The sequence below is a fragment of the Strongylocentrotus purpuratus genome, unplaced genomic scaffold (assembly GCF_000002235.5).
Source record: "Strongylocentrotus purpuratus isolate Spur 01 unplaced genomic scaffold, Spur_5.0 spur5_scaffold_3, whole genome shotgun sequence".
NCBI classification, from domain to species: domain Eukaryota; kingdom Metazoa; phylum Echinodermata; class Echinoidea; order Camarodonta; family Strongylocentrotidae; genus Strongylocentrotus; species Strongylocentrotus purpuratus.
Genome location: NW_022145609.1, coordinates 29,533,545 through 29,560,487, shown reverse-complemented (window position 1 = coordinate 29,560,487; position 26,943 = coordinate 29,533,545). Strand labels below are relative to the sequence as shown.

The window sequence follows — 26,943 nt, the reverse complement described above, 5'->3', positions numbered from 1 at the left end:
TTATGTTGGGTAGAGAAAAAAACATTTAACAAAAAACAGTGCATTTGCTAACCTAGTTTAAATTATACAAGCATTATAAAACGATGATAATAATCGGGTCTTATTTTATCCAGGTTAGACTTTTCCTTCAGGCCCTGCCATAGTTATTACCCTGAACCCAGCCATTACCAGGTACCCATTTACACCAGAGTGGAGAGTGGCAAATGTAGTTTTATGTCGAAGGACGTGCTGGGCTGGGATTGGGACCCTCAACCCTTGGCTTGAGAGTCAAGTGAATGAACCACTATACCACGGCACCTCCATGATTTCTCTTGTTATACAGTGCAAGCCTATGGCGATATTAGAATATTGGGGGTATACCTGATGAGCACTTCAGAGGAAAGTGAAAATAGAGGAGATAAAAGACTTACTGGTCGAACAGTCAAAGTTTTAATGGCCTCAAGCTGTGAAAAGATCTGTATTCTGTACAACGCTATATGATACTGAAAGGCTCTCTATAAGGCTCTCTGAAAGGTTCCTTGATCTGCAAGCCTCTTATCTTGAAGGCCTATCACAGTGAACTTGACTGTTTATGATTACGTAACCGCTATCGACTTTGTAAACAATTTGGGAACGCTCTTTGTTAGTCCATGTAATTGTTGTGATTCCAATATAGGAGGAATCGAGCGCTGGAAATGAAGGACAAAAATTACAATGAAAAAAGATGCCATATTCTAGTGAGCACATCTTAGTGGGCAATAAGGGTCGATCGCCCCCCCCCCCCCAAAAAAAAAAAAAACAATCACACCCATCGTAATACATGTACAATGAAATATCAATTTATTTCACCCTTGAAAATAAGGCCAATACATGCAGCAATACAAAAGTATATAAATCTTACTAGAAAATGCATATACATGTATATAAAATGAGATTCCAAATAGATATTAATATACAGTAAAAACAAAAATCTGCTATGTCAAACAAAATGGAGGGTTAAACCAGGGACCTACTCCATAGTTAAACAATATTTTAAATCATTGCCACTATATTAGTGGACACATGATATTAACGATTTCGTGTATTCGTTGGCAAATTCAGAGTGGAGTTTAAAGCTCCGATTTTGAGTTAATATTCATTGGTAATAATTGTCACCATAACCATCATCCAACTCTTTAGAAAAGGGCCGGTGGACTAAAAAGGGCAGGTGGACTAAATAGGCCGTTTGGTAGAGACAAAGCGTTGAGGGAAAAAGAAAAGGAAAATGAGAAGTAGAAGAGATGGAAAGGGGTCTCAAGAAACAGTGTTTCGTATGGTATTCTGTCATGGAATTATTTCAATCGAGAAGAGAGAGGGAGAGAGATTCACATACACACTCACCCCCCCCCCCACACACACAACGACACATACATTTGTTTTTAAATTAATTTTGTTTTATTTCTCCGATTGTGTAATACAAACATACAATTGAATAAAATAAATAAACGTTTTCAATATTGATTGCTTATACATAAACATAATTTAAAAAAACCTCATGCAGTATATATAACTGAGCAAAAATTGAAAGTAAACTTAAAGTACATAAACATAATTTATAAGTCATTTATTGTACATATTATTATTCACTTATTTATATATATATATTTTGTAAACTGCAGGTTATTTTTTACACACACGCACACACAAACACACACAAACAACGCATACGCACACTCTCACACATTCTCTCACACACACGCACACACTCACACACACAAACAGAGAGGGAGAGGCAGAGATAGAGAGAGACACACACAGACGGACAGAGAGTGGGGTTGGAGGGCGGTGGAATGGGTTGGGATGCCGAGAGTGACAAGAGACAGTGGAAATGACATTCTAAATTAACGAGTGATAATTACATCATTATTTTGGTCATTCGTTAAATGAAGTGGAAATTAGAGAGGGAGAGAAAGGGAGATTTTGAATGATATATGTGAATGACAAGGATTCAGTGTTGAAATAGGTTACGGTGACTCTGGAAGAATCGTTCATTATCACACAAAGAAACGACCTTCTCAAAGATTGTAGAACGAAGTTTGGCGCTCTACATCTCTCTAATTAGACCTTCTTGGTTGTGCAATAACAAATACGTTCTTCAGAGATTTCTCGTGACAAATAAACACGGCAATGAATATTAGTCTCGGGCAGCAGCCACTTCAGGTATGACATTCACAGGAAAAGTAAAAACTTAATTTTAACCATTCAAGCACATTTTGGTCCTCAGTATTTCCTCGTAATTATGATATTATGATTAAAAAAAATATTAATCCTGTTCGACAAAAATTAAGGATATTATTTTACATTTTCCTCGCTGACATATTAATGGAGGTATGTTCATTCCATCTCCCTAGTTTATCTATGTCTTATCTATGTCTTAGCTTTGGTTGGGCAAAAATAATAATAATAATAATAATAAATTATATTTTTATAGCGCATTATACAAAATGTCTCTATGCGCTTTTTATTGTATTATGTAAAAGCTTAATTAATTATCTACTTTTGAATTATCCTGAAACAAAAATTCTGACAAAATCTTAACTAAAGTAGTACGAGAAAAAGGAGCATTACTGCACAAAGAGCCAATAGTTTTAAATTCATAAAACGAGACTGCGAGTAACGACTACTCCACATCCCAACCCAACAGATAGCGACAGAGCGGTTATTGGCTTAAAAAGTTCGAGCTAATTTGCATACAACGGCAACAACCCTCCAATAGGACATGGCTGAATGAACGGGAGTCTTATTACCCATTCACCGCAGCGAATCGCGAATCTTGATAGACTTATCAGCTGGTATTCATGTGAGCATGCGCACTACAACCAACCCCAATCTGCGTATCGAGAAACCAGAGATAAGAAATTGTATATAAGGAAGGATTCATCTGGTAATAAACATAACCCATCCATTTTCACCAGTAGAACCGAGGAATACCTTCCACCATGAAGGCAGTCTTTTTCTTACTGGTTGGCCTTATATTGGCCACAGCAGTTGTTGCAGGTAAGAACAAAGTTTGCTTCGTTATATTTCACCAAACTATGAAACATGTATTTTTCTCTTCAGCTTGCTTGGATTTTTAAACTTGGTGTTGGTTATACTCGACGGCAGAGTTAGAATGTACAACGCTGACCTGGAAACAAAATGTATATAAATTATAATGTCACTTTCGAGTTAATGCGATCAGCTGTTTTAGCTCGGTTGGTGGTGGTGTTTGATGAATGGTGATGGTGTTGGTGTTTGTGTATATGCAATATATCTGTATTCATTGTGTTCACTGATCCTTTGGATTGTCAATGATTATTGTAATTTTTTATTTCATAATTTATCTTTAAAATGTAATGATTACGTATATTGTAGCAAATGTAGTCACCGATCTCTGTTCACTTGTACTAGTTATGTTTTTGTGTTTAAATATGCACGTAGTTTTCGGGATATACCAGCTACGTTATTACTATTGGTATATATTTGTGGGGGTACTTGTTACATTTTGTACTTAACTTAAACGAAATGACTCTTTCCGCTGCCTTTGGATAAGATGAAGTGGACTATAAATTAACTTGTTGATATGATAGCATTGACTTGGTATTGTTCTAGATTGTTTGGGAGTAGTATCCGATAGAGTATGAGAACACATTAATTATTTAACGTGCATCAGCCATCAAGCAAGCCTAATAGTAATAGAAACAGATCTTCCTTTTTTTCTTCTCAATTATTGGCAAAGGTGTCTTGAAAAAATGATTCCACCCATGAAATGATGAAGAGGAAGAAAAAAAAAAGAGGAAATAAACATTTATGGATAATAAAGATAGTGAAACCTCAATTAAGTAGTATCAGTTAGTATAAGAACACATCAAATCGCATTTAATAAGATCCTTTTCCAAAGCATCTTGCCAAAATGACTCTGTTTATGAATATAATTGTTCATGCGTGCATGTAATGAAAAGTAAGAAAGTACGGGGAGGGTAGGAATAGAGCGAGAGATAAGGGCCAGGATGAGGAGGGGATACGTATAGTTGGGAGCGCGAAAACAGCCCCTTCCTGATTAAACATAATGTGTTGTTAATTAGCCATGCTTCTTCGGCTCCATTGTGAGATGAAGCGAAAGATTGGCCTGTCTATAATCGTGTTTCGCTTTTGTTTTCATCAGTAAACACGCTGTAATATCCATCCCACATCCCGCCCACACCCCTGGACCATGCGGTCAAGTACTGCTGTGTGCATTGTATGTAAATGAGTTTCTTTGTGGGGGCGGTCCTTATCACGCAGCAGCGCGCCGTTTTTTTTTTAATGGGTGTTTGTGTACACTAGCTACCCGATGCTATCCCATTCAAGAATAGCAGTCAGTTGACTTGTTGTTATGTCATTCCTCAAGATGACTTTCACAAAGACATTGGAAGCAGAGGACATCCAGGATGAAATCTGTTCTTGTGCTGTAGGAGTCAATTTTCTATATTAAACTAATTGTTAACTTAAATCATGGACCAGAACTATACACCCTAACTTTTAAACCTAACCTTAAACCCTAACCATCTGTCTTCGTCGAAATAAAGCATGGTTGGGGTAGTTTGTCAAATCATTTTGGGGAGGCGACCCATATTCTCATCGGACATGCGACTTGTACTTTTCTTTTTTTAAAGGATTTAACGGCTTTTAAAGTTTCAACTCTCAAAACGTACTGTACTTTAAATATTTTATAAGCGAGAATTAAAGCGAATTATTTGGATGCCTATTTTAGATATTTGCTTCTGTAACAAAGTTTACTAAATACTTATATCGCCATATATTTGCCCACCTACATTAAAGAAAATGGATCCAGCATTTAAAGTTGTTTTTGAAAGACTGTGAGATATTTATTGCTACACCAAAGCCTATGATAGGTTTAAAGTATTTTCATCGGCTCAACCAATTGAAAGTCTGCTATACATTAAAGTTAATCCTGGTTTAACTAACGGATTTATGCATGGAGCTCAATGTACGTTTCGATACAGCTCTCTCTTTTGTACGAAATCTTGTGACTCTGCTACAATATGAATGAATGGAATTAATTAAGACATGAAACGAAAACTGAAAAGTGATTTAATGGTGGTATCATTTTCATTTGTTAATTTTTTAAAGACATATTTTAAAGAGATAAATGGATTTACACTCAGTGCTCCAGAATTCAGTGGGATGTGCTCTTATAAATGCATGATCAAATCCCGGCTATTATGCTCTCCTGTATTTTACGTAAATGGGACTTAAATAATGGTGTGATATTTATTTGGTGGCACAACCATAGAAATTTAAGGCTATGAATATGTATCAACGATACAGGTTTGTAAATGATTTTTTTTTACAGAACTGCACTTATGTCTGAAATGTAAGACAACGATTTGACCGACAACATTCCATTATATTACTGTAGTGTATAACATATTCATTTCACATCACCAGCACACCGAACGCATTTATCAGTTCCTTTATTGCAAACTTCGTTTTTGTTTTCTTTCTATAGGTCCTCTTTTCGGATCTCAAGCATCTGTAGACGAAGTAAACGAATGCTCTGGTAAGTATTCTAACTTATAATCATTGATGTATTTGTGTAATGAAGATACATTTGCATATACTCCTATTTCGTTGATCACAGCAGGAATTTAGTAGGGCAGTACAGTTTATTGATGTCCTTCAAACAAATAGATCCATCGTCACTTCTCTGGGTTTGTTTAGAACTCGTTTATTATAAGTCATAAATTATTAATAAATATTGGGGGTAATTAACCATACATTTAACTGTTAAAATAAAATAAAAAGGGTGGACATGAAAGAACGGAACTGTTGTTAAAATCCAACTATTTAATATTGATCCATTTCAGAGCTAACACGCTTCAAGGAAGGTTATAGCTATACCTTCAAATATGAGGCAGAAACAGAGAGTGGAATAAAAGGCGCTGGACCCGGATCGAATATGACCATGACATGTGACATCATAATAGAAGCACCCGAAAGATGCAGGAACGTCCTCAAGGCTAGAGGGTGTCTTCTTGAAAACCGCGACCTGGATGAGGAGATGAGTGCTCATGATCTTGTCTTCCGCACTGATAAGGGACGTATCATTGAGGTGCTGGCTCATCCCGATGAACCCCTTCACATTCTGAACGCCAAACGTGGTATCCTCAGCATGATTCAGCTTGATCTTGAAGCCGATGATGTTGACCAAATCACTTTGAATGAGGTATCTGTCCATGGCAACTGCAGTAGCGAGATGACTGTTACCAGGCGTGATGACAAGCAGAGGCCACGTAAGCTCCAGGTAGTGACTGAACTGAACAACTGTATGCTCAGGAAACAAGAAGAGAACATGACCAGGTGGCAGAGCTTCAAGGACATGGTCCTCAACATGGTAATTTTGTTTTTGACTTATTAATGATACCCAACAGTTAATATTTGCAGTGATACAATGATAGACAGAATATTACATGTTTGTGAGAATTTTCCTGATCAGCAAAGATCTTCGGAAATGTTGAAATGATAGTGGTTTGTTTTTTGTATCATTATTCTTATTTCCACCTTTTACTCCTCTCTAGACCGTCATGGACAAATTCATCAACTCCTCCAAGACATGCAGCTATGATCTGAAAGGAACTACTGGAGAGTTCAGGGGGATTCAGTGTGAAGAGGTCCACTCTTTCTGGCCAATGAACTTCAACAGTGAGAGTGGTGTTCGCACCTTCATCCAGCAGAGGCTCATCGCACCGCCATTGACAGACTGAACTCCTACAAGGTTGATCCAGCAAGTAAGTTACATAAAATGGAGAATTAATATCTTGTGCATTTTAATTCTAAAAAGGGTTCTATATCTATGTGATATTTCACATGTATTCATGTACATGTATCCACATTAAATTGCAAATTTAGTGTTACAAGAGTAGTTTTTTCCAGTTCCATTTCAGCGCCCTTAATGTTAATAGTAAAAGTTCTTTAAATGTAGGGTGAATACCATTTCCCCATTGAATATAGGACTTGATGAGACAATAATACTTCTAGTACCTCCTACTCCACTTCAATACCCTCAACCCATGGACCTACTAATGCTCAACCAAATGTTGTTTAATATTTTTGATAGACTCCAGGTCAACATGCTTGAGGTATGAGCATGACCCCAAGGAAATTGGTAAGAAGGCTGATGATGTTACCGCTGACCAAGCCATGGATATCCTGAAGGCTCTTGTCAAGAGTTCACGTGAGGAGGTTCAGATGGAGAGTCCTCGACTCTTTGGTAGATGGAGAGCTGCTCTGGAAGGAATGAACAATGAAACCATCCATGAAGTCTTTGATCGTGCTTACAACTGCAGCGCATACTCACAGACCTGCCGTGACAACCCAGACAAGGAAAAAATTGCCAGGTATGTAGTTCCTCCACTCCATTTGTAGGCATGGTATTTGGGTAGAAAGTATTAGAACCTGATGGATTTTGAATCAAGGAATTAAGAAGAATTTTTATACACATTAGGAACATTTACTTGAATAAAATGTGTGAGTATTTATATTATATATTTATATAGAACACTAGAAGTTAACCTCCATTTTATTTCTTCATCCTACAGGGAATACCTTCTTGATGGCCTCCTTCCTTGTACAACCATGGCTTGCTTCAGTGTTAAGAACTATGCCATCGCTAAGGGAGTCGTACCCAAGCCCCTTGCTAGTGCATGGATGGTAACCATGGCCCTTCAGAACTATCCCACCTTGGAGCTGATGAGTGAAATGCTACGTATGGCTCAGTATTCACCATCACAGATTACCATCTTTCCTCTCAGTATCATGGTCCACAACTACTGGATGAACAATGAGGAGATTCACACTGCTGCCACTGTAAGTAACTTCCTAGTAATCAAATAATGTTGCGTTTATGAGGTGCTTTTGTGATACACATATACTGCAATGACTGCTGAATGCCATTGACTGATATCTATTCATTCTCTTGTTTTGCTTGTAGCTCCCTGAACCCATTGTCAAAACCATCAGGTACCTGAAGTCTCTCATTGGTAATGACTGCACTGTATCAGCTGAAAACGAGCGTCTAGCCCTCGTTGCTCTGAAGGTAAAACGAAAAAACTTAAGTGACAATACTACATTTATAACTGTACAGTTGGATCCTTATGCTTGCAATTATACTTAGATTAGGTATATTGCATTTAAGTCAAAATTAGAATTAACAAAAAACTTGGTGTCCAATCTAATTCTATTAGACCCTTAATTTAGACTCACTTTACAATTATTTTGATATGATACTAATATGCTTTCAAGAATGGTCTATACAAAAGATTATACATGTTTGTAACATATTTATTTTCTATTCATACAGGCCATTGGAAACATTGGTGAACCTGTTGAGCGATACGACCAACTGACTTTCATCTTCTCCGAGAGAGTATCTCCTGTCCTGATCAGCTGCACAAAGAACAAGCAGATCCCAAGAGACATCTCCAAGGCTGCCATTCAGTCCATGCGTCGCTTTGTGATGAGTGATCAACTCCGTAGCCAAGTCATTTCTGAGCTCTTCAAGGATACCACACTTGATGTACCACAGAGAATTGCTGCCTACCTCATTACCATGAAGGCTAACCCAAGTGTCTCTGAGCTGACTGACATCTGGAACTTCCTCAAAACCGAGCCCGTTAACCAGATGAAGGCCTTCTGTTACTCTCACATTCAGAATGTTGTTGAGTCAAGCGAACCAACCCTACAAGAGTGAGTGTTATTTTTAAACATTTCATTAAAACAAAAACTGTTTCAGCTAATTGCATACTGCTTTCTGTCTCCATCGACTACTCATCAATTCCAAACAATTTCGAAAACGTGCACCAAGCCAATATCTTTGTAAAATAATGTCCACTTTCTTCCAATTCTGAAGTGTCATGCTTCAAAATACAATTAAATCATGGATAGAAAATTGTAACTATGTTTAAACTGTTTTTGACAGGTTCAAGATGAATTTGAAGATTGCTATGGATGGTGAGGAACTGCCAGAATACCCCAAGGATATCAGAAAATATTCTCGTTTCTTTGAGCTTTCCAAGAACTTAACCGAACCATGGAGGAACAACACTGTTGCTGCCCAATTTGAGAGTGACATCATTTTCAATCCTGAGAGCTACTTGCCTCAAGAGGTCATGTTCCACTATGTCCTGAATGCTCTTGGAAAGAGCATGGATATCTTTGAGGTAAGAACATAATAGAAAAACATCATAAATAGACAAAAGGGGCCTGCATGTTTCTGCATCTCCTGCATCTGCATCTAACATTTTCCAATTTAAAGAGTCGCCTCCTAAAGATTTTCTTAAATAATATTTATCCTCTAGAGTATCTAAGAAGTTTGCAGGAATCAAACAATGATATAATTTTTTTAACATTCTTATCAAGAGTTCTCAGTATGTGTTACTCAATAACATTTTGTCGTGTTTGATTTCCATTTGCAGACCGGCATTGAAATGAAAGGTTTTGAGCCAATCATTGAATCAGTCTTTGGACCTGAGGGATTCTTCCCAGAAGTAAAACTTCAAACCATGTTTGATACCATTGATGAGAAAATCTTGTCTAAAGTTCGAGAGTTTGCTGAAGCTCAGCTTGGAAACTGGGTTACTCCTACATCTGAGCCAGACAATGAGGTCTTCATCAAGAAGGACAAATACGGCAAGAAGATGAAGAGACAGTCATCATTTGGAGAGCCTCAGGTATAATATTTGATTAGTATTGATAACATGAATGATGAATATAATTGTCGTTTACACTTTGTCATTTGCTTGCAAATCATATTCTATGAATCTACGTCAATCTAGGATAATATGTTAGCAAGTGCTTGGAGAATACTTCACAAATATATTGCACGGGTGTTTATAAATAACTATGTTCAACATTAACAAGCTTCAATCTCCCATACTTTCATGATTTCAGGGAGAAATTCATTCATCCCTCTTCAATTGTGATGTGCGTTTTATATGCTTTCAGGTTGTTGATGTTATCCACGAAAATACCATGAACAAGCTCAACCAACTGCACTATCTGGTTGGCATGGAACCATCTGCTACTGATGCTACAGTCTTCCTTCGTCTCTTTGGAAACGAATTTGGTTTCGTTAGTGCCAGTGATGTTCTTGCTCTTATTCCTTACACCATGGGAATTTATGAAGAGCTTTTGAACAAGACAAAACAGGTCAGTTTATATTCGATTGTCATTTCATAATGCACAATAATACTGCTTTTAGAGCGTCTCCAGCAACGTTTCACTTTAATCAAGTTCATTCAAATCGGCATTGACAGTGAAGTATAACTGAAAGAAGTAGTTATCTTCATGATTTGCTGAAATAGTAAGCTTTTCAATTTGTCATGAATGAAAAATTGTCAAATAAATTTTGATCAGCCAAGTATTCATCAAGGATATGTTTGAACATTACAGATTCCACAGCTCCTGTCACAGGGACTCAACCTCAACACAACTCGATCTTTTGTCTTCATGGATAAGAGCTTCATTGTACCAACTGGTATGGGTATGCCCCTTAACTGCAGCATCAATGGTACTGCTGTTGTCAGCCTACGCATGAAGAGTCAGTTCAGCATTAATCTTCCTAAGATCATTGCCGCTGGACATGTTGCTCCAAGGTATGTTCCACATGATAAACATATTTGATTAATCCATTTATTTTTAACTGCTTCGTTTTAATTTTTGCTTAGATATGAAAGAAGAAACTTATTTAATACATATGTATTGTCTTTTACTTTTTGCCTACTTCTAGTGGTGCTGTAGAGGTTCTGGCTACCATGGGCATTGGTCTGCCCACCAAGGTCTTCACTGGTGTTATGGCCAATGCCACTGTCTACCATTCCTCCATGCTGGCAGGCAACATCACCATCGATGGAACTCACCTCAAGATCAACCTCAACAACACTGACCGTCCAATGAATCTTTTCAACTACTCCACAACCTACAACCTCTTGAAGGCTAATGGAGATATTGAATTCATCCCAGGAGTTCTTCAGGATGCTGTCCAAAGTCAGAGGTGTACCAATGTCAGCAAAGTCTTTGGCGTTGATCTGTGTGTTTCATGGGCCTATCCCAATGCAAGCTACGTCGCTGAAGCACCACGTTTCCCATTCAGTGGACCTAACAGTTTCAATCTTACCCTCGTCAACACAGACCAGTAAGTATTGTTTATGGTCATATTTGACATATGCTTAAAATAAGCTAATGCTAAAAATAAACCAAACAAACAACAACACCAACATTATGAGTGATGTCAGCAATGGGATTATTTTTTTTCTTAAATGGCAATAGGTATATTTTCAGTTCAACTGAGGTTAATTTAAGTATATTTGTCTTCAAATTTACATGATGACAAGATGACATGTTATGCACAATTTTATTATTTCAGAGCACTGAAGGCATACACCATCGATGCTCAGTACAAGCAGATCAGGGAAGGCGGTGCACCAGCACCGATGCTATTCAAGTCGATCGGAAAGAGGAACAAGCAAAATGCTCCAGCATTTACCAAGCTTATTGATACAGTCCGTGTCTCTTTCTATGCACCAGGTAATAAAGGCTTTTAAATTATTTATTTTATAAATAGAATTTCACTAGCTTTTACTGCTGACGTACTGATGTCTTAACTGTTTTAACTACTTATAAGAAATAACGGCTGAAAGCAGAAATGATAAACTTAAGAGGCCCAGATTAAATTTCCAAATAGTTTCTTATCAAATTGTTTAACCAGCTTTTTACTTTTTATTTCATGGCTTTTTTAGGAGAGGAACTTACTCGCAACATTACCTCACTTGTGAGTGTTGATCGTCTTCGCAAGACAGCCAAGTGGACATTCACCGTGCCAGAAGTTAAGAACTTCATCATGTTTGCTGGAATCCTGAATGAAACCACAGATTCGTCCTCTTCATACAGGGCCGTCTTCAACGTTTCTGCTGCTGAGAACACAGCATCAGTTGACTTCCTTGTTAGGAACGAGACATCTCTAGCACAGAAGAATCTTACTGCAGTCTTCAATGCATCCATCAACAGTTTGTACTGGGCTGCCGTTGGACAGTTTGTTAATCAGTCAAACAATGGTGATTGGAATGCACATCTCACTGACACATACTATTGGTAAGCTACTTTCGTTTGTATGCCTGCGCCATCAAAGGTGGTGCCATAGGCATTATTTCAAAATTTTCATTAGTTTCTTACGCAGGAAAAAAAAAGTATTAGAATGAAAAAGATTTTTAAAAAAACAGATTTTGTTCTGTAACGTCCTGTAGCTTGAACTCTATATTTGTTTCATACTGAAGATGTTTAGATCTTAATTAATATATCATTTCTTTAAAAAAAAAGACTGATTGTATATAAATATTGTCATATTTGCTCTTCAATTTTTGCAGGGATAATGAGACTCCATTGTACAAGCAGCTTCTCTTCCCCTGGACTGGATATCAGATCAACCATGCTAAATACCAGACCTCAACCATCACTGCTAGGAGAGTCACAAGGGGACCAATGGTAAAGCGTGACCTCAAGATGGCGACCCTTGACTGGGCATTTGACTTCAACACTGTTGAGACCGTTACAGATGAACTGAAAGAGCTTACAGTCCACACACAAATCTCCAATGCCACATGGGTAAGAATCATTCATATCTTACTGCATCTAGTAGGTACCTTGATTTACAGTGTAATAGAGAATTCCCCACCGGTTGGACTAGCAATTTGACGATGCATGGTCTCTCTATTCTTGGCTTATTATATTTGGGAATCACTGTTCAGATACAGGGAACGCTGGTTATTCCTAGGAAATGTTTTACAAAAATACAAGTTTAGGAAGGCTTGGGTGTTAGGTGCTTTGAATGAGAGAGTTTGTTTACACATTAATCATTAGACAGCCTCAGTCTTAAATATAAAGTAACCTGTTTCTTTGCGTCCCAATTTTACTTTCACATGCATATATTGTGTTAATTGTAATATCGCATTTATTTACAGGAATTCCCTCTTCTGGATGTTACCTTGAGGAATGAAACTACAGTGAATGGCTATCGTCTGGAAGGACAGGTTGCACGCAACACTCACCACATCTTTGCTGAATACGATGTAACCAAGGAGCCAAGAGAGACCAACAGTAACTTCAGAATGGGACTCAGGACAGACGTTCTTGTGAATAACCCTGATGTTTCCATGTTCCTCAACTCTCCAGTTCTGCTTAGTAAGTAATAAGAATGCAGTCAATAAAATAAACGTATATCGCAGAGAGAATTGACATGACGCATTCAAATACGATAAAGTATGTAAAAAATAATACAGGTTTGAGTTAAACTAATGCTTAATAAAATCTCCTAACATTCCTTGCTGAATACATGAAGCATTAGAATATATTTTGCTCATTAACATCACCTTCATTTCTTTAGACAAACCTGATTTAAACAATCGTATTGTAATAGTCTTCAACTTTGGCACAAGAGTTATTACTTGTAAAATATTCTCATGAGTCTTTGTTGACTGGTTTATTCTTTCTTACAGAACTTTTTGGCGAGACTGCACTCATTGACGAGCCAGTTGTCATAGATGGTGGTGTCAACTTCAGGTTCCTTGATCAATCATCCCTGACTGAGGAACATCTTATTCAGACCAGTATCTTTGTACCTAACCTAAGGAGCCCCCAGACACACCTGACATACGACTTTGATCTCCGACTTGAGAATGCTACGATCAGCAACCAGATGGACTACTCTCTGGAACTGACAACACCAATCCCTCTGCTTAAGGTAAATATCCTCTGTTCAGAGCCAGAAATGCATTATTTGTGTGTTAAAGTATACTCCAAATACATGATATACAAAGAACTTTTTTATGGATTAATATTATTTTTGTTCAAATTAATATTATTCAAATATCCTTGAAAAGTTTTGGTAAATGTTTAAACAAATGAAATGTCAACAAGCTGTAAGTAAAAGATTGCTTCAGATGACGTCATAAGATGAATTTTTCTTTTCCACCATAGGCCTGAATCTTGATTTTTCCTCTTTTAATCCAATTTCAATACAGATGAACAATGTCAACTTTCTTCATCTTATGATCGATATGGAGTCTGGCACATCCGCATTGGACCATACATACACCCTCTACGACACTCGTTACAGCAAACCTCAAGTTACTGTGTCCAACAGTATTGGTGCAGGATGGAAGAAGCCGTCAGCTAACTGGGTTATGGACATATCAACACCTACAATGGTTTACTTCCAGAACTATACAGCCCTGTACTCCTGTGAGAATGGACTGCAATTCTTCTCTGAAAACAGTCAGGATAGTGTTTCTGATCTCCTCGATTTTACTGAAATCAGTAAGTCATCAGTACCAAATAGTGTCACGTTAATATTAGCAAATTACTTAAATCTTGCCATCATAAATGGACAATGTAAATTTGAAAATGTAACAGCTTGTTTGATATTCAAAAGCGTTTACAACATTTTTCTCAAATATAACTGGGAGTATGTCTCTTCTTCAATTTTCTGAAAAAGGCATGGCAAGATAGTGCTGATATTTAGAGTGGTATTTATGCAATTATTTCCAACAAGAAAGGTTTTGGTATTGTAATTATCAAATATATTTTCTGTTTTCTTCTCACTTTCTACAGGTAACTTGTCTGTAAGGCCTTCTGCTGTGTCCATGTATTGGTCATACCTCCATCAACTATTCTCAACCAATGTTTCAAACAGTTTGGTTGTTGACGGCCCAGTCACTGAGATGAGTCCACGTCTTGTACCCATGATCATGCGGGATATGCTTAACAAGACCTTCAGCAGGGACTTCAGCAGTGTCAAGGATCTGGTTTTGAACAAGTTCATTTTCAATGTTACTTCATCAACCCTCACCTTACGTCAAAGTGCCAACATGTCTAGTCCAGTCATTGCTAACATTTCAGCTTCACATTACATCTTTTTGAGCCAAAGCCTCTTTGACCAGAAGCTGTCGTTTGCTGCTGAACAGAAGCGACTGAACATCTCAGCTGGTCTTAATCACTCTCTGCTTATTGAGGATCGTGAGATCACCCTGAAGACTGAAGGAGATGTAGCAGTAAGGACAGGACTTCGTATGAACACCCTAACATCAGTTAATGTGACCATGTCTAAACCAGATACTCCTTTCGATTTGGCAGCTTTGCACCATACCGAGGTTAATTCTCCTCTCATAAGTTTCAGCACACGCTCTTCATCTAATGGTGACTTCCATGAGGTTTTGAACATGGTGGCAAATCACAACACATCCATGACATCAAGGTTGGGATCTTTCGATGTCATTGGAAACTTCAACATCAATGAAATGTCTGCACCAACCTTTTTCAATGAGATGACAGGTATAATGACATACAAGCTTCAGTCTCCTATGATCAAGTCTTCACTTAACAGCTCAGTAAGTTTTGAAACCTTCCGAAAGCTCTTCAAATTCAACAAGGTCCTTGTCAAGGCTTCCCATGACATCAGGAGCAACATGGTCAATTGGAATGCACAGGGTCAATCTCAGCTGAAGGGCTTTAGCAGCATTTCTCAATTTGATGAGGTCAGTAGTAGCTTAGAAGCTAATCTCCTCAACAAGTTCATCAATGGCAGTCACATCTCTGGCATGGCTCTTCGGGATATGAATGGTCCTCTGGTGTTCAGCCAATTGACATCTCACCTCAGCAATAATATTACTAGCAGGTTTGTCAACAGCACATATGAAACCCAGATGAATCTTGAGAATTCCGATGTATCTTTCACAACTCTAGATGGCTCATCCAACTATGTTCTGTCCTCTCGCCTTGTGAATGTTACAGCCAACAACACACTCTTGATGAATGGATTCCGCCGGGTCTTTGACTTTGACAGTGTCACAGGAAAGCAGATCTGGTTTGTAAAGACAGCTCTTCTGAACGCCACTATGGACAATCTTATTGCCTTCACAGACTTCCAGAATATTTCCTACTTTGATGATATTACTGGACATGTATCTGGCAATATTGAATCTCGCTTTGCCAGGGGAAACACAAACACCACATTGCTTGTACAAAATGTGCGTTCATTTACTCAGGTTGCTAAAGTGGCAGTTGAATCTTTGTCATCTTTCACCAGTCGTCTAATGAACACATCAATGACTGGAGGTATGGACATTACCAATCACAGATCTCTCCTTAACTTTGACTCAATTTCATCAGGTATGAACTTTACATCCAAGATCTTCAATGTTTCCACATCTATCCAGAATGAAGTAAGCTTTAATGGAGTGCGATCATTTGTCAACTTTGATTCCATTGCTCATTCATTTGTCATGTCAACAAACAGTTACTTTGTTGATTCCAGCCTGACAGAAATGATCTCTCTAAAGAACTTTAGGAATGTCAACCAGTTTGACTCGGCATCTGCAGAAGTTATTGCAACTTTCAACACATCCCCACTGAAGACATCCTACCATCAAATGCACAAGGTCCAAGACATGGCAGGTTGGTTCCAGTATCCTCTTGCTGAAACTGTTGTCATTGGAAACCTTACGACATCTAAGCTGAATGTGTCTGGATCTTTTGAAGGTAGAATCATTGATATGACTGCACCATTCACATACACCAGCAGCATTGCCAAGATTGAATATGGAGTGAATAACAGGATGCTCAACATCGCAGGTTTCCATGGAGTTGAAGTTGATAACATGAGAGGTATTTTTGACTTTACAAGAATCAATGGCACTATTTCTCATGAAGTTAATACCCCTGTCACCCATATGGTTGTTGGTGGTCTGCTTGAAATGAAAAACTTCCAGAGGCTCTTTAACTTTGAGCTTATGAACATGACGACCTCCAATATCTTCACCGTTATTCCCCTGACAACAACATCTGTTTCTTACAATGGCGAGCTGGCTCTTCAAGGCTTTGAGAAGATCAACAAATTTGAATCCATTACTGGAATGTCAAGAACTGCTGTTCTCACCAAGTGGACCAACTGGACCATGAACATGGATTCTAGCTTTTCTGGTGTCCGATCTCTCCTGAATTTTGACCGATTGGCAATTTCTGGACAAAATGAATTCACCAGTCCCTTGATCGTAATGACTTCCAACTCTACCAACTTCGTCATCGGTTCAAATGGTTTCTTCCAAGCATCAAATGCCACTACTAACAGCATGTTTGGCATCACATCTCGCATTGCAAAGGTCGACACTGGTGTCATGTGGTCTGTCCGTGATATTGCAGGTCCCCTAACATTTGCAGCAAATGTCTTTTCAACCAACTTCAATGTCAGCACGCCTATCGTCAAGACTGGTTCTGCATTTGATGTTGAAATGGAAAACTGGAAGAATGTCACAACGTTTGGAAAGTATGAAATGTCTGCTGCCAATGACATCATTTCAAGGATTGCACGATGGAATCTTCTTTCACATGTCAGGCTGGACAACATGGCTGGTGTCCTTACATACTCTCGAATGGAGGGCTGTGCATCATCCAACTTTTCAAGCATCATCTCATCCCTGGAAACCAGTATCAATGCCCACATCAACAACCAAGCCGGGCCCCTGAACTATGAAGAATTGGTCATATCTACCGAAGGAAACTTCTCTTCTTGGCCTATCAAGATGCAAGGTGTTACAAATTTCGATGTCCAGAACATGGCAGGTTTCATGAAGTATGACACTATAACTGGTTCTACCTCATCAGTCATGACCAGCAGATTCTTGAATACCACTACTCAATCTAGTCTGGTTGCAAATGCTGGTGCTGGACTCTTCAAGGTCCAACTTGCTAATGTTTCTTCTGCTATCACTATCAACACTCCATTCACAAGGGAAATTAAAGCTTCAAGCTCTGCTCAGGTCACTGATTCCACAAATCTGTTCAAGTTTGGAAATGCAGCTATGAAGGGCGAGTTCTCTTTCCTCACATCAAAGATCAACATGACTGGTAATGCTGACTCAATCCTGACCAACTTTGAAAACATTACAACCTTTGATTCTGCAGAATCATCTGCTGAATTTAATGTAGCCAGCCGATTTGTCAACTCTTCATCAAGAGGTATCATGCAGATGCATGGTTCTGAGAGGCTTTTCCGATTTGCTGATGTCAAGATTGGTGGATTAACTACAATCAAGTCTATCTTGGCAAATCTGACAACAGAGGCAGGAATTGATTTCACAAACTTCCAACGTATCTTCACTTTTGACCGTGTCAACAGTTCAGCTGTTGTTTCCTTCACATCTAGACTAGCAAGCATTGAAGGCAAGACTGGCATGGAGATGAACAACTTCAGAGGACCCATGACCTTTGATCGTGTTAATGGAAGCTTCATAACCAACTTCAACAGTGCACTTGTCAATTCTATGACAGTTGCTGACTACTCTCTTGAGGGATTTGAATCACTTTTCCATTTCTCCCGGGTTGCAGCATCTGCCGAATCTGTCCTAAACAACAAACTGTTTAACTCATCATTTGTAGCAGACTACACACTTACAGACTCTTCATGTTTCTGCAAATTTGAAAAGCTTGTGGCTCATTCTGCTGGATCCCTGACAAGTAGATTTGCTACAGGAAAGGCCCTTGGCATGGTTGAAGTGAAGAATGTACGTAATCTTACCAGCTTTGATCTGTTCAACATGACATCAGAAGCACGCCTCACCAGCAAGCCAATGACCGCTATGACTGAAACCGTTTACTCTATAAAGAACCACTACAGCCTTTTCAACTTTGAACAAGTGACAGGCCGCATGTATGGTAACATCAAGAGCAAATGGCTCAACAGCAGTGCCTTGTTCGAGTCTCAGATGAACAATTCTCGTTCCCTTCTCAGTTTTGACAGTGCAACGAGCCGCATGTACAGTAATGTTATCAGCAGATGGCTAAACAGCAGTGCAGTGTTTGAGTATCAGATGAACAATTCCCGCAACCTTCTCAATTTTGATGCTGCCAAATCCAAAGTGATGCTTACTCTTCTCACACCATTCAATGATGCCCATTTCAGTGGCCAACTGAATTTCATTGACTTCACTAACATTACACACTATGGAGAAATATCTGCAATGGTTGTTGGAAATATTACCTCTCCACTTGTCAGAGCTGCAGGAATCTCTAAGTTCAATATCACAAATATGGCTGGAATCATGTCTTTCGAAAAGGCTCTTATCGATTCATTTGCAAATGTGGAATCCCGCTTTGTCAACAGCACTTTCCAGAACTCAGTTGTGTTCAAAGGTTTCAAGGGTATCGAGTATTCTTACATCGGTCATCGCTTTGTATTCCTCTGGGTTGATCCTATGAATAACCTCGCTGTCAAGAATGGACTAGATCTGACAACATTGAAAGACATGTCCCAGCTCTTCAACATCACCTGGGTCAACCCTAAGGGAACTGTTGTCTTCAATCAGCGCCTCAATTACGAGAATCTGGTAGCTACCATCAAGCTTCCATCTATTGGTCTGATTTCTGCTGGAGCAAATCTCAACACATTTGGGGACAGCTTGACTTTCTACATTGAGCACGAACTATTGGTGAGTTTTAAACCATTTTTCTCATGTAGTGACCACTAGCAGTATATCATATTCAAACTCACATAATGGAAAGAACTTGTGGAAACCAAGTCATCCTACAAGATAAGTCATCATTAAAATTGTAATATACATGTATATAATTTTGTGTAACTTAAAAAGGCAAATTGCGTATAGTATAGGCTTTTTATAGTATTTGTGACATATGAAGGTCAATATATAATCTTTCAAATTACACTCAACGCTGCATGCGTGATTATTGCAAATGACGATTAGTATTTATGAATGCATATTAGTATATTATTGATGAACAGACATAAATGAACATTCTACTTAATATTTATTGCACTTTTATGTTTTCACAGAAGGACAACTTCAAGACGGTCAATGACATCACATGGCTGCTGAAATTGAATGAGAGTAATGTGATCTACAGCAACTTCAGCTGGAACCCTGAGACAGTTGCAGAGATTGTGGACATCACTGTTGGAGCAATCAACAATACCTTCAACCGTACCATCACCATCGCCAACAGCACCATTAACAGGTTCATGGAAGTTGCTAACCGTACCCTCACAAACACAAGGAGGATGACCAACTGCACCAAGTGTTTCATGCGCTACACCATGATGTTGGCTAATGAGACTCTCAGTACCACATTCTCACAGTTCAACCAGACTTTCTTCAACCAGGCTCTGAAACTGAATGAAACTCTTTTCATCCAGCTGAAGAAACTGAACCAGACCTTCTACACCCAGCTTGAGAGCTTGAACCAGACATTCTGCACACAGATGCAGAAACTCAATGAGACCATCACCTTTGCCCGTAACAACCCTCGGGAATTCGTAGGCAGGTATGTCAACTTGACAAAGTTGAATGAAAGAGTAACCAGGCTTAATGCTACACTCAGGGAACTATACACTAAGCTCCGATACAACATCACTCATCCTAGAGAAACCATGGAAAACATCAAGACCCTCATCAAGTATGAAGAGCGCCGTCAACAAATCACATGGGTGTTGGAGAATAGAAATGAAATCAAGACCAGAGCTAAGAATTACCTGGAGGAACTCAAGGCAAACCTAACCAAGAAGGCTGTAGCTGCTGTAGCTGACTTCAAGGAGCTAATCCAGTATGAAGCTAGAGTTGAGATTCTTGTCAACTATATCCAGACCAGATTCAATGTTCCCAAGTTCCAGGAGAAGATTGAAGAATTGAAATTGAAGATTGGCGAGATCAAGGACAGAATGGCTACACTCAAAGTAAACATTGGAGAAAAGATTAATGAGATGAAGATGAACATTGCTTCTCTGGACAAGGAAACAGTCAAGGCAGAAATCAAAGTACAAATCACAAAGATCAAGAACTTTGTCCGCTACTACCTAAACAGCACCACCACCGATGCAATCGCAAGGTCCATCTTCATTGAATACCAAGATGATGCCCAGGTCCAGGAGCTTATGCGTAAGGTCATCCGCATCAGACCACGCAATGTCATTGACATCATCAACAAGACCAGTATAGAGGAAACAAAGGATCTGGCCATAGTTATGAAAGACAACATGATCAACGGTCTTGAAGTGCTGAACCAAACCACTTTCCGTTATGTCAACAAGACATACTTGAATGAGACCATCAAGCAGGCCATTGGAATGCTAAAAGAGTGGAATTCTACCCTCCATGAATACGTCTATGTTGATGTCATCAAGGGAGATCTGAAGCTTGTCTTCAACATCACCAAAGAAAAAGTAGCAAACCTGACCAAGGCTGTAACACTCTTTGTCAAGACAAAGGCTGACCTAATCAAGACAGTTCTGAAGGAACAGTGGGATGCTCGCCCAAGATCACTTGAAGAGCTCAAGGAGCGTCTGATGGCTATGAAGGTTATTGCTGCTGACTACATCAGAGAAAGATACAACATTGATGTTGATCAGATAATTGAAAAGATTGTCAATGAATACATGAAGAGGAAGGAACAATATGACGAAATTATTGTTCGCATGGGCAACGAGTACATGAAGAGGAAGGTACAGCTTGATGAGGTAATTACCCAGATCATCGCTATCTCCAAGAACGAAACTCATCCTGTCAATATGCTTCCACTCTGCTACTTCAACAGGACCATCTATCAAATTGTCCAGCCTCCTGTCAACATGACAATGAATCTTACAGTCCTCTACAGCAAGATGGCAGTCAACCTCACTAAGGTTTACAGCAATGAGGCAGCCATCCTCACAAAGGCATACAGTAAGCAAGTGGCCAATTTCACCAAGGTGTACTCTCGAGTTGCAATCGACAAAGTAATGGCTCTCAGGAAGACGTATACTCCTGTAGTCATGAAGGCAATGAAGAAATACAAAGTGGCTGTACTTGAAAAGAGCAAGATTGCAAAGGAAAGAGCAATCATGTATTACAACATGGCTAAAGGAAATGTTACCTTGTACTATCAGGAGTATGCTCCAATTGTCAATGAGACCATCCGCAACTACACTTGCTATGCCAGGCAAGCTCTCTTCAACTACACTCTGCAGGTTCGCGACATCACTGACAAATACATCAACATGACAATCGAGTTCCTTGAACCTCATGTGCAACCTTATCGTGAAATCATGATGCAGAAGGTTGAAATGATAAAGCTTCGTGCTGCCAACTTGAGAGAACGTGTTCGTCAACTCCCTGCCCAGACCGAGGCTTTCTTGATGGAAACCGCAGAATACCACATCGAAAGATACCCTCAGTACAAGCAAAAAACCATCCAGAAAATTGATGAAATGAAGGTAAAGCTTGAGGAATTGAAAGTCAATCTTACAATGTTCTACAAAGAAGTGAAAGCCAACATGACACGCCTCTATGGAGAACTGAAGGAGAACGCCACAGAGATGTACATCATCTACAGACAGAAAGCTCAGGATATGTACGTGCTTGGAAAAGACAAATTCATCACCTACAAGATCAAGGCTCAGGGTAAATGGCAGACATGGAGGCCAATCATCGTGAGAAAGTCTGGAGAATTCCTGAACGCTACCAAGATGGGTATCAACAAGACAGTTGAAGCCATAATCTTTGCAGCCAAAGATGAATTCTCACTCATCAATGAGCTACCAATGAGGTCAATGGAAAAGACCATCTTTGAACTCAGTGAAGACCTCAATGCGTACATCCGACAACTTGTAGAGAATCTTGTTGAAAATGCAAAGATGAGCATCAAGGACCGAACAAGTCTGCTCAACAAGTATCCTGTGAAATTCCTGAACATGACCGTTGCAGAGGTGAGTTACTGAATATGTGTACCTGTTTGAATAGATAATAGTTGTGTTACAACTTGAAAACTTTGTAAAGTAGAAAAAATGGAAGAGAAGAGAATTTCCTAGAAATGTTTATATTATAAATATTACTAGAACAAAGAAGACAAACTGCTTCAATCAATATAAAATTGTGTATTAAAACTGTAGAAGAAATTAAAAATAATCCTTTAATAAATTTTTCCGATAATCACATGAACTCTCTGAACGATAAAATCACCTTTGATGTAATTGTGCCACTTCATTTTGTTTCTACATGTATACCAATTTTTGTTATGCTCTTTTCTTCAAATATAGGTTGGCAACTTTTCCTATGGAAAGATTCTTGTGGCTTCAAACTTGACCAAATTCTACGCCAGCAAGACGTTGACATGGGCCAACACATCTCTGGTGATGGTAAACAAGAATCTCTATGATCTCTTGAATGTATCCAACACCACCCTCAGAGAGGTTGTTCTTCCAATCCTGAACCAAACTGCCAGGGACCTCATTGTCTTCCTTAACCGCACCCGTTCCCAACCATGGAGGGTTACCATCAACGAGACGATGTGCTTCCTTAACAGGACATCGGTCATTGTGATGAACAAAGCCAACGAGACCCTCATTATTGTCCAAGCCAAAGCCATAGAAGCATGGAAGAATCTAACATCGGAAGAGAGCATTGCCAAAATGAAGATGTACCTTAACAACACCAAAGATCTGATTGTCAGGAGTCTGAAGGTTGCCAATGAAACCATATATATGATCCGCAACAGGAGCATCAATCTGGTCATCTACATCAGGGATGAAACTCGACTTGTCAATCTCTCCAGGGAGTATGCTCTTCTGGCCAGGAACCTGACCAAGAACTCAATCTACCAGGCTAAGAATATGACAGCAAGGACAATCATCTATGCCCGCAACATGACTAACAACATTGTGACCTACATCCAGGGACCTGCCAAAGACTTCACCATGGAATATGTGACATATGTCAACAACACTATGGCAGGTATGACATCAGTATTCCTGGCAAATATACATCTCAAATCCTCATTCTCATTTCAAGTATTACATGTATAGTCTCTTTTTACTTCTTTAGTTGTAAGATTTCAGTTACCTTAAATATTTATACTTTTGATATACTTATCCCTTTAAGTGATGCATTTGCTAATTACATAATCTTTAGTCATGTTTATACACTTACCTGCAGTCAGAAATTTCAGAATGTACCAGTAGTATGTGTATATATCAAAGACCATTTCTTTTTTATCTTTCGCAGGATGGGCCATTCGCTACTACGAAGTGGATCAATTCCCATCGAAGGCCTGTGCTTTAATGGCTGCCATTAAGCCAGTTGAAAGGACCATCAATTTGACCATGATTGCACTCAACCGCACCCGTGTCCTGACTGAAATGGCCTACAACCGCAGTAAAGTCATGACCCGCTATGCTCTGAACCAGACCCTCATCATGACCCAGTATGCCCTTAACCAGACTCGCCTCTTCACTGGCCAGGCCATTAACAATACCAGCATTCTTACTAGGCAGGCTATTAACCGTACCCGCACACTGATCAGGGATACACTCAACTCCATTGGCCGTCTTGATGACCACAGCTTTGCCATGAACATTTCTCATCCATTCAACTGGACTAGCTTCAGGACACTGCCCAAACTGAGCAACAGCCAGATCCAGTTCATCAAGGTATTGTCAATTTTTGGAATGTTCATGATAAGCTTCACTGTTATTGGTCTTATTGTTATTATTTATCTTTTTCATTTTGATTTTACCATGCACCAATACAATGGCAAGAAACAAATACGTTTAAAAAAAAAATTGAACACAAAAATGTTAAAGGAGAAGGAGCAGCAAATGTGTCACGGTGCATGAAAAGTGAGTTGCAACACTGTTGCCCTGAAGCATTTGTCCGCATTTGCTACTTCTTGTACATGATAAAAATATCTATACATTGAATATTGCACATAATTAAAAAAAATATCAAACAGAGATAGAAACGAATGTTTGTCTAATTAAGTTCACATACTCGTATTCAATATCAACCGTGATAAACAATGTATTAACAAGAGTTCCTTGTTCATCTTCTGTCCTTCTTTCTATCCAGGATAAGATGTTACAGCTCAACATCACTCTGCAAGAGATTCGTGTGAACATGACAGAGAGGTATAACAATATCTCCAAGACGATCAATGATTACTATCAACTGAGGAAGCCTTTGATCGATGAAAAGATTGAGCTATTCCAAACTACACTCCAAGAATTCCGAGAGCGACTCGACGAGAAGATCGCTGAGTACAAGGTAATCTTTGATGAATACAAGCAAAAATTCAATGAGAAAAAGGACTTATACCAGCAAAAGTGGGAAACTGAATGGAAGCCTCGCCTCATGGAGAAGAAAGAAGAAATCTTGACCAGATGGCAGGAGGAGATCAAGCCAAAGATCAACGAGATGATCACCAATCTGACAAGATTTGTCAAGGACCCCGAGTTGCTGTCCAATCTGAAACAGATGGCTCTTCATTTCAAGACTGAGACCTTGCCTGAGTTGAAGAGAGTCCTCCTTGAAGAGAAGTACCCAGAGCTGAAGAGAATAATAATGGAAGAAAAATATCCCGAGATCAAGAGGCAAGTCCTGGCCCAGTACGAGATTGCAAAGGTCATCATGGAGGAACTCAAACAAAATGCCACTCACTTCCGAGAGAATGTAATGGCCAAGGTGGAGACTCTGAAGATAAAGGCCAACGAGAAGTGGACTGAACTGCTGGAGAAGATCACAGAGATCAAACAGAACTGGCCAGAAACCTACAAAAAGATCAAGGCTGACATCGAGGACCTCAAGCTTCAACTTGAGACCAAGCTGTCTGAATACATCACCAAAGTCCTTACGGTTCTCCAAGAGCTCCGTATTCCTGTTGAAATGCTTCCACTGGAACACATCAGGATTTACAGCCCCTGGACATGTGAGTATTTTTGTTCAACTGTAGATGATAGTAACTTAAATTAAACAAACCTTTCTAGAAACCAAAAACATTTTCTACCGTACATAATATATTCAAATTTATATACATGTAGGGTCATACAAGGGAGGAGATAATAAAAAAAAATCTGCCTGCTAGGACATTTTTGGCTTTTAATTATTATATATAATGGAGTTTATTTAGGGATAATTTATTTACAAATCTGGAATATGACAAGAATGAACATGTATCTCTTAGAATATAAAGACTTAGTTTGAGAATATTTACATTATACGATCATGACATTACAATTGGTATTTTTATTTTTGTTCATGTTACAGACACAGCCATGATCTTTGGTGAGAACCATGTCATGACCTTTGATGGCAAGGTGTACAGTGTTCCCGCATACGCCAACGAACAGCAAACATACGTCCTGGCTCATGACTACGTAGATCGTAACTTCACACTCTTGGTCCAGAAGAAACGCATTACCCTTGTTGTCCGCAACATGAGCGTTGCAATTGATGACGAGAATGTTGTCCATATTAATGGATTGCCAACACTGCAGGAACTACCCTACCAGACACGAGTCAGCAAGGAATTGACCATTATGGCCAAGGGTCCATGGGTGAATGTGACATCAACCAAGGGCATAGCTCTCTCCTGCCAGTTGACCAGTTCTTATGCATCTTCCATCTGAGTGGCTGGTACCATGGAAAGTCTCGTGGACTCCTGGGCAACCTCGACACAGAGTATCACAACGACTTCATTCTGCCAGAGGGTGGTATTACAACTGATGTTGCAGAGTTCATTTCAGCATATGATGTCTCTCCAATTGACACGCCAAGAAACGTTATTCCATCTCGATTCGGATCCTGTCGATCAACCGTTGAGAAATGCAGAGAGATGTTCCTTGATGAAGACTCAACATTGAATGCCACCTTCCAGGATATCAACCAGGCTGAGTTCTACAACTTCTGTGTTGAGGAGACTAGGAAGTGCAACCCAATATGTGAAGTCATCAATCCTGTAACCATTCTTGGCAAGCATCTGCTCCGTACTGTCAGCTACGAACCTGAATGCTGTAATTCCATTGAACGGCAAAGATTTGACTTCCACATTTGTTTCATGGGCTCTGAAAAAGTTTGAAAA

General features: G+C 39.1%; 1 protein-coding gene across 1 annotated transcript in view; it reads left to right on the top strand.

Annotated features, from left to right (window-relative positions):
- The first annotated feature begins 2,893 nt into the window (after positions 1-2,893).
- Positions 2,894-26,943, top strand: part of LOC580672 — a 28,714-nt gene continuing 4,664 nt past the window's right edge. Inside the window, 27 exon segments of the mRNA XM_030996799.1 lie at positions 2,894-3,015; positions 5,510-5,560; positions 5,868-6,394; positions 6,579-6,741; positions 6,744-6,788; positions 7,118-7,397; positions 7,599-7,866; positions 7,991-8,095; positions 8,360-8,745; positions 8,978-9,218; positions 9,474-9,728; positions 10,003-10,206; positions 10,450-10,652; positions 10,787-11,191; positions 11,423-11,583; positions 11,796-12,147; positions 12,420-12,657; positions 13,014-13,233; positions 13,548-13,792; positions 14,073-14,367; positions 14,662-19,532; positions 19,895-22,798; positions 23,129-23,822; positions 24,093-24,517; positions 24,936-25,791; positions 26,130-26,459; positions 26,462-26,875. Of these exon segments, the coding sequence (XP_030852659.1) occupies positions 2,958-3,015; positions 5,510-5,560; positions 5,868-6,394; positions 6,579-6,741; positions 6,744-6,788; positions 7,118-7,397; positions 7,599-7,866; positions 7,991-8,095; positions 8,360-8,745; positions 8,978-9,218; positions 9,474-9,728; positions 10,003-10,206; positions 10,450-10,652; positions 10,787-11,191; positions 11,423-11,583; positions 11,796-12,147; positions 12,420-12,657; positions 13,014-13,233; positions 13,548-13,792; positions 14,073-14,367; positions 14,662-19,532; positions 19,895-22,798; positions 23,129-23,822; positions 24,093-24,517; positions 24,936-25,791; positions 26,130-26,459; positions 26,462-26,875 (15,196 nt within the window). The 5' untranslated portion in view covers positions 2,894-2,957.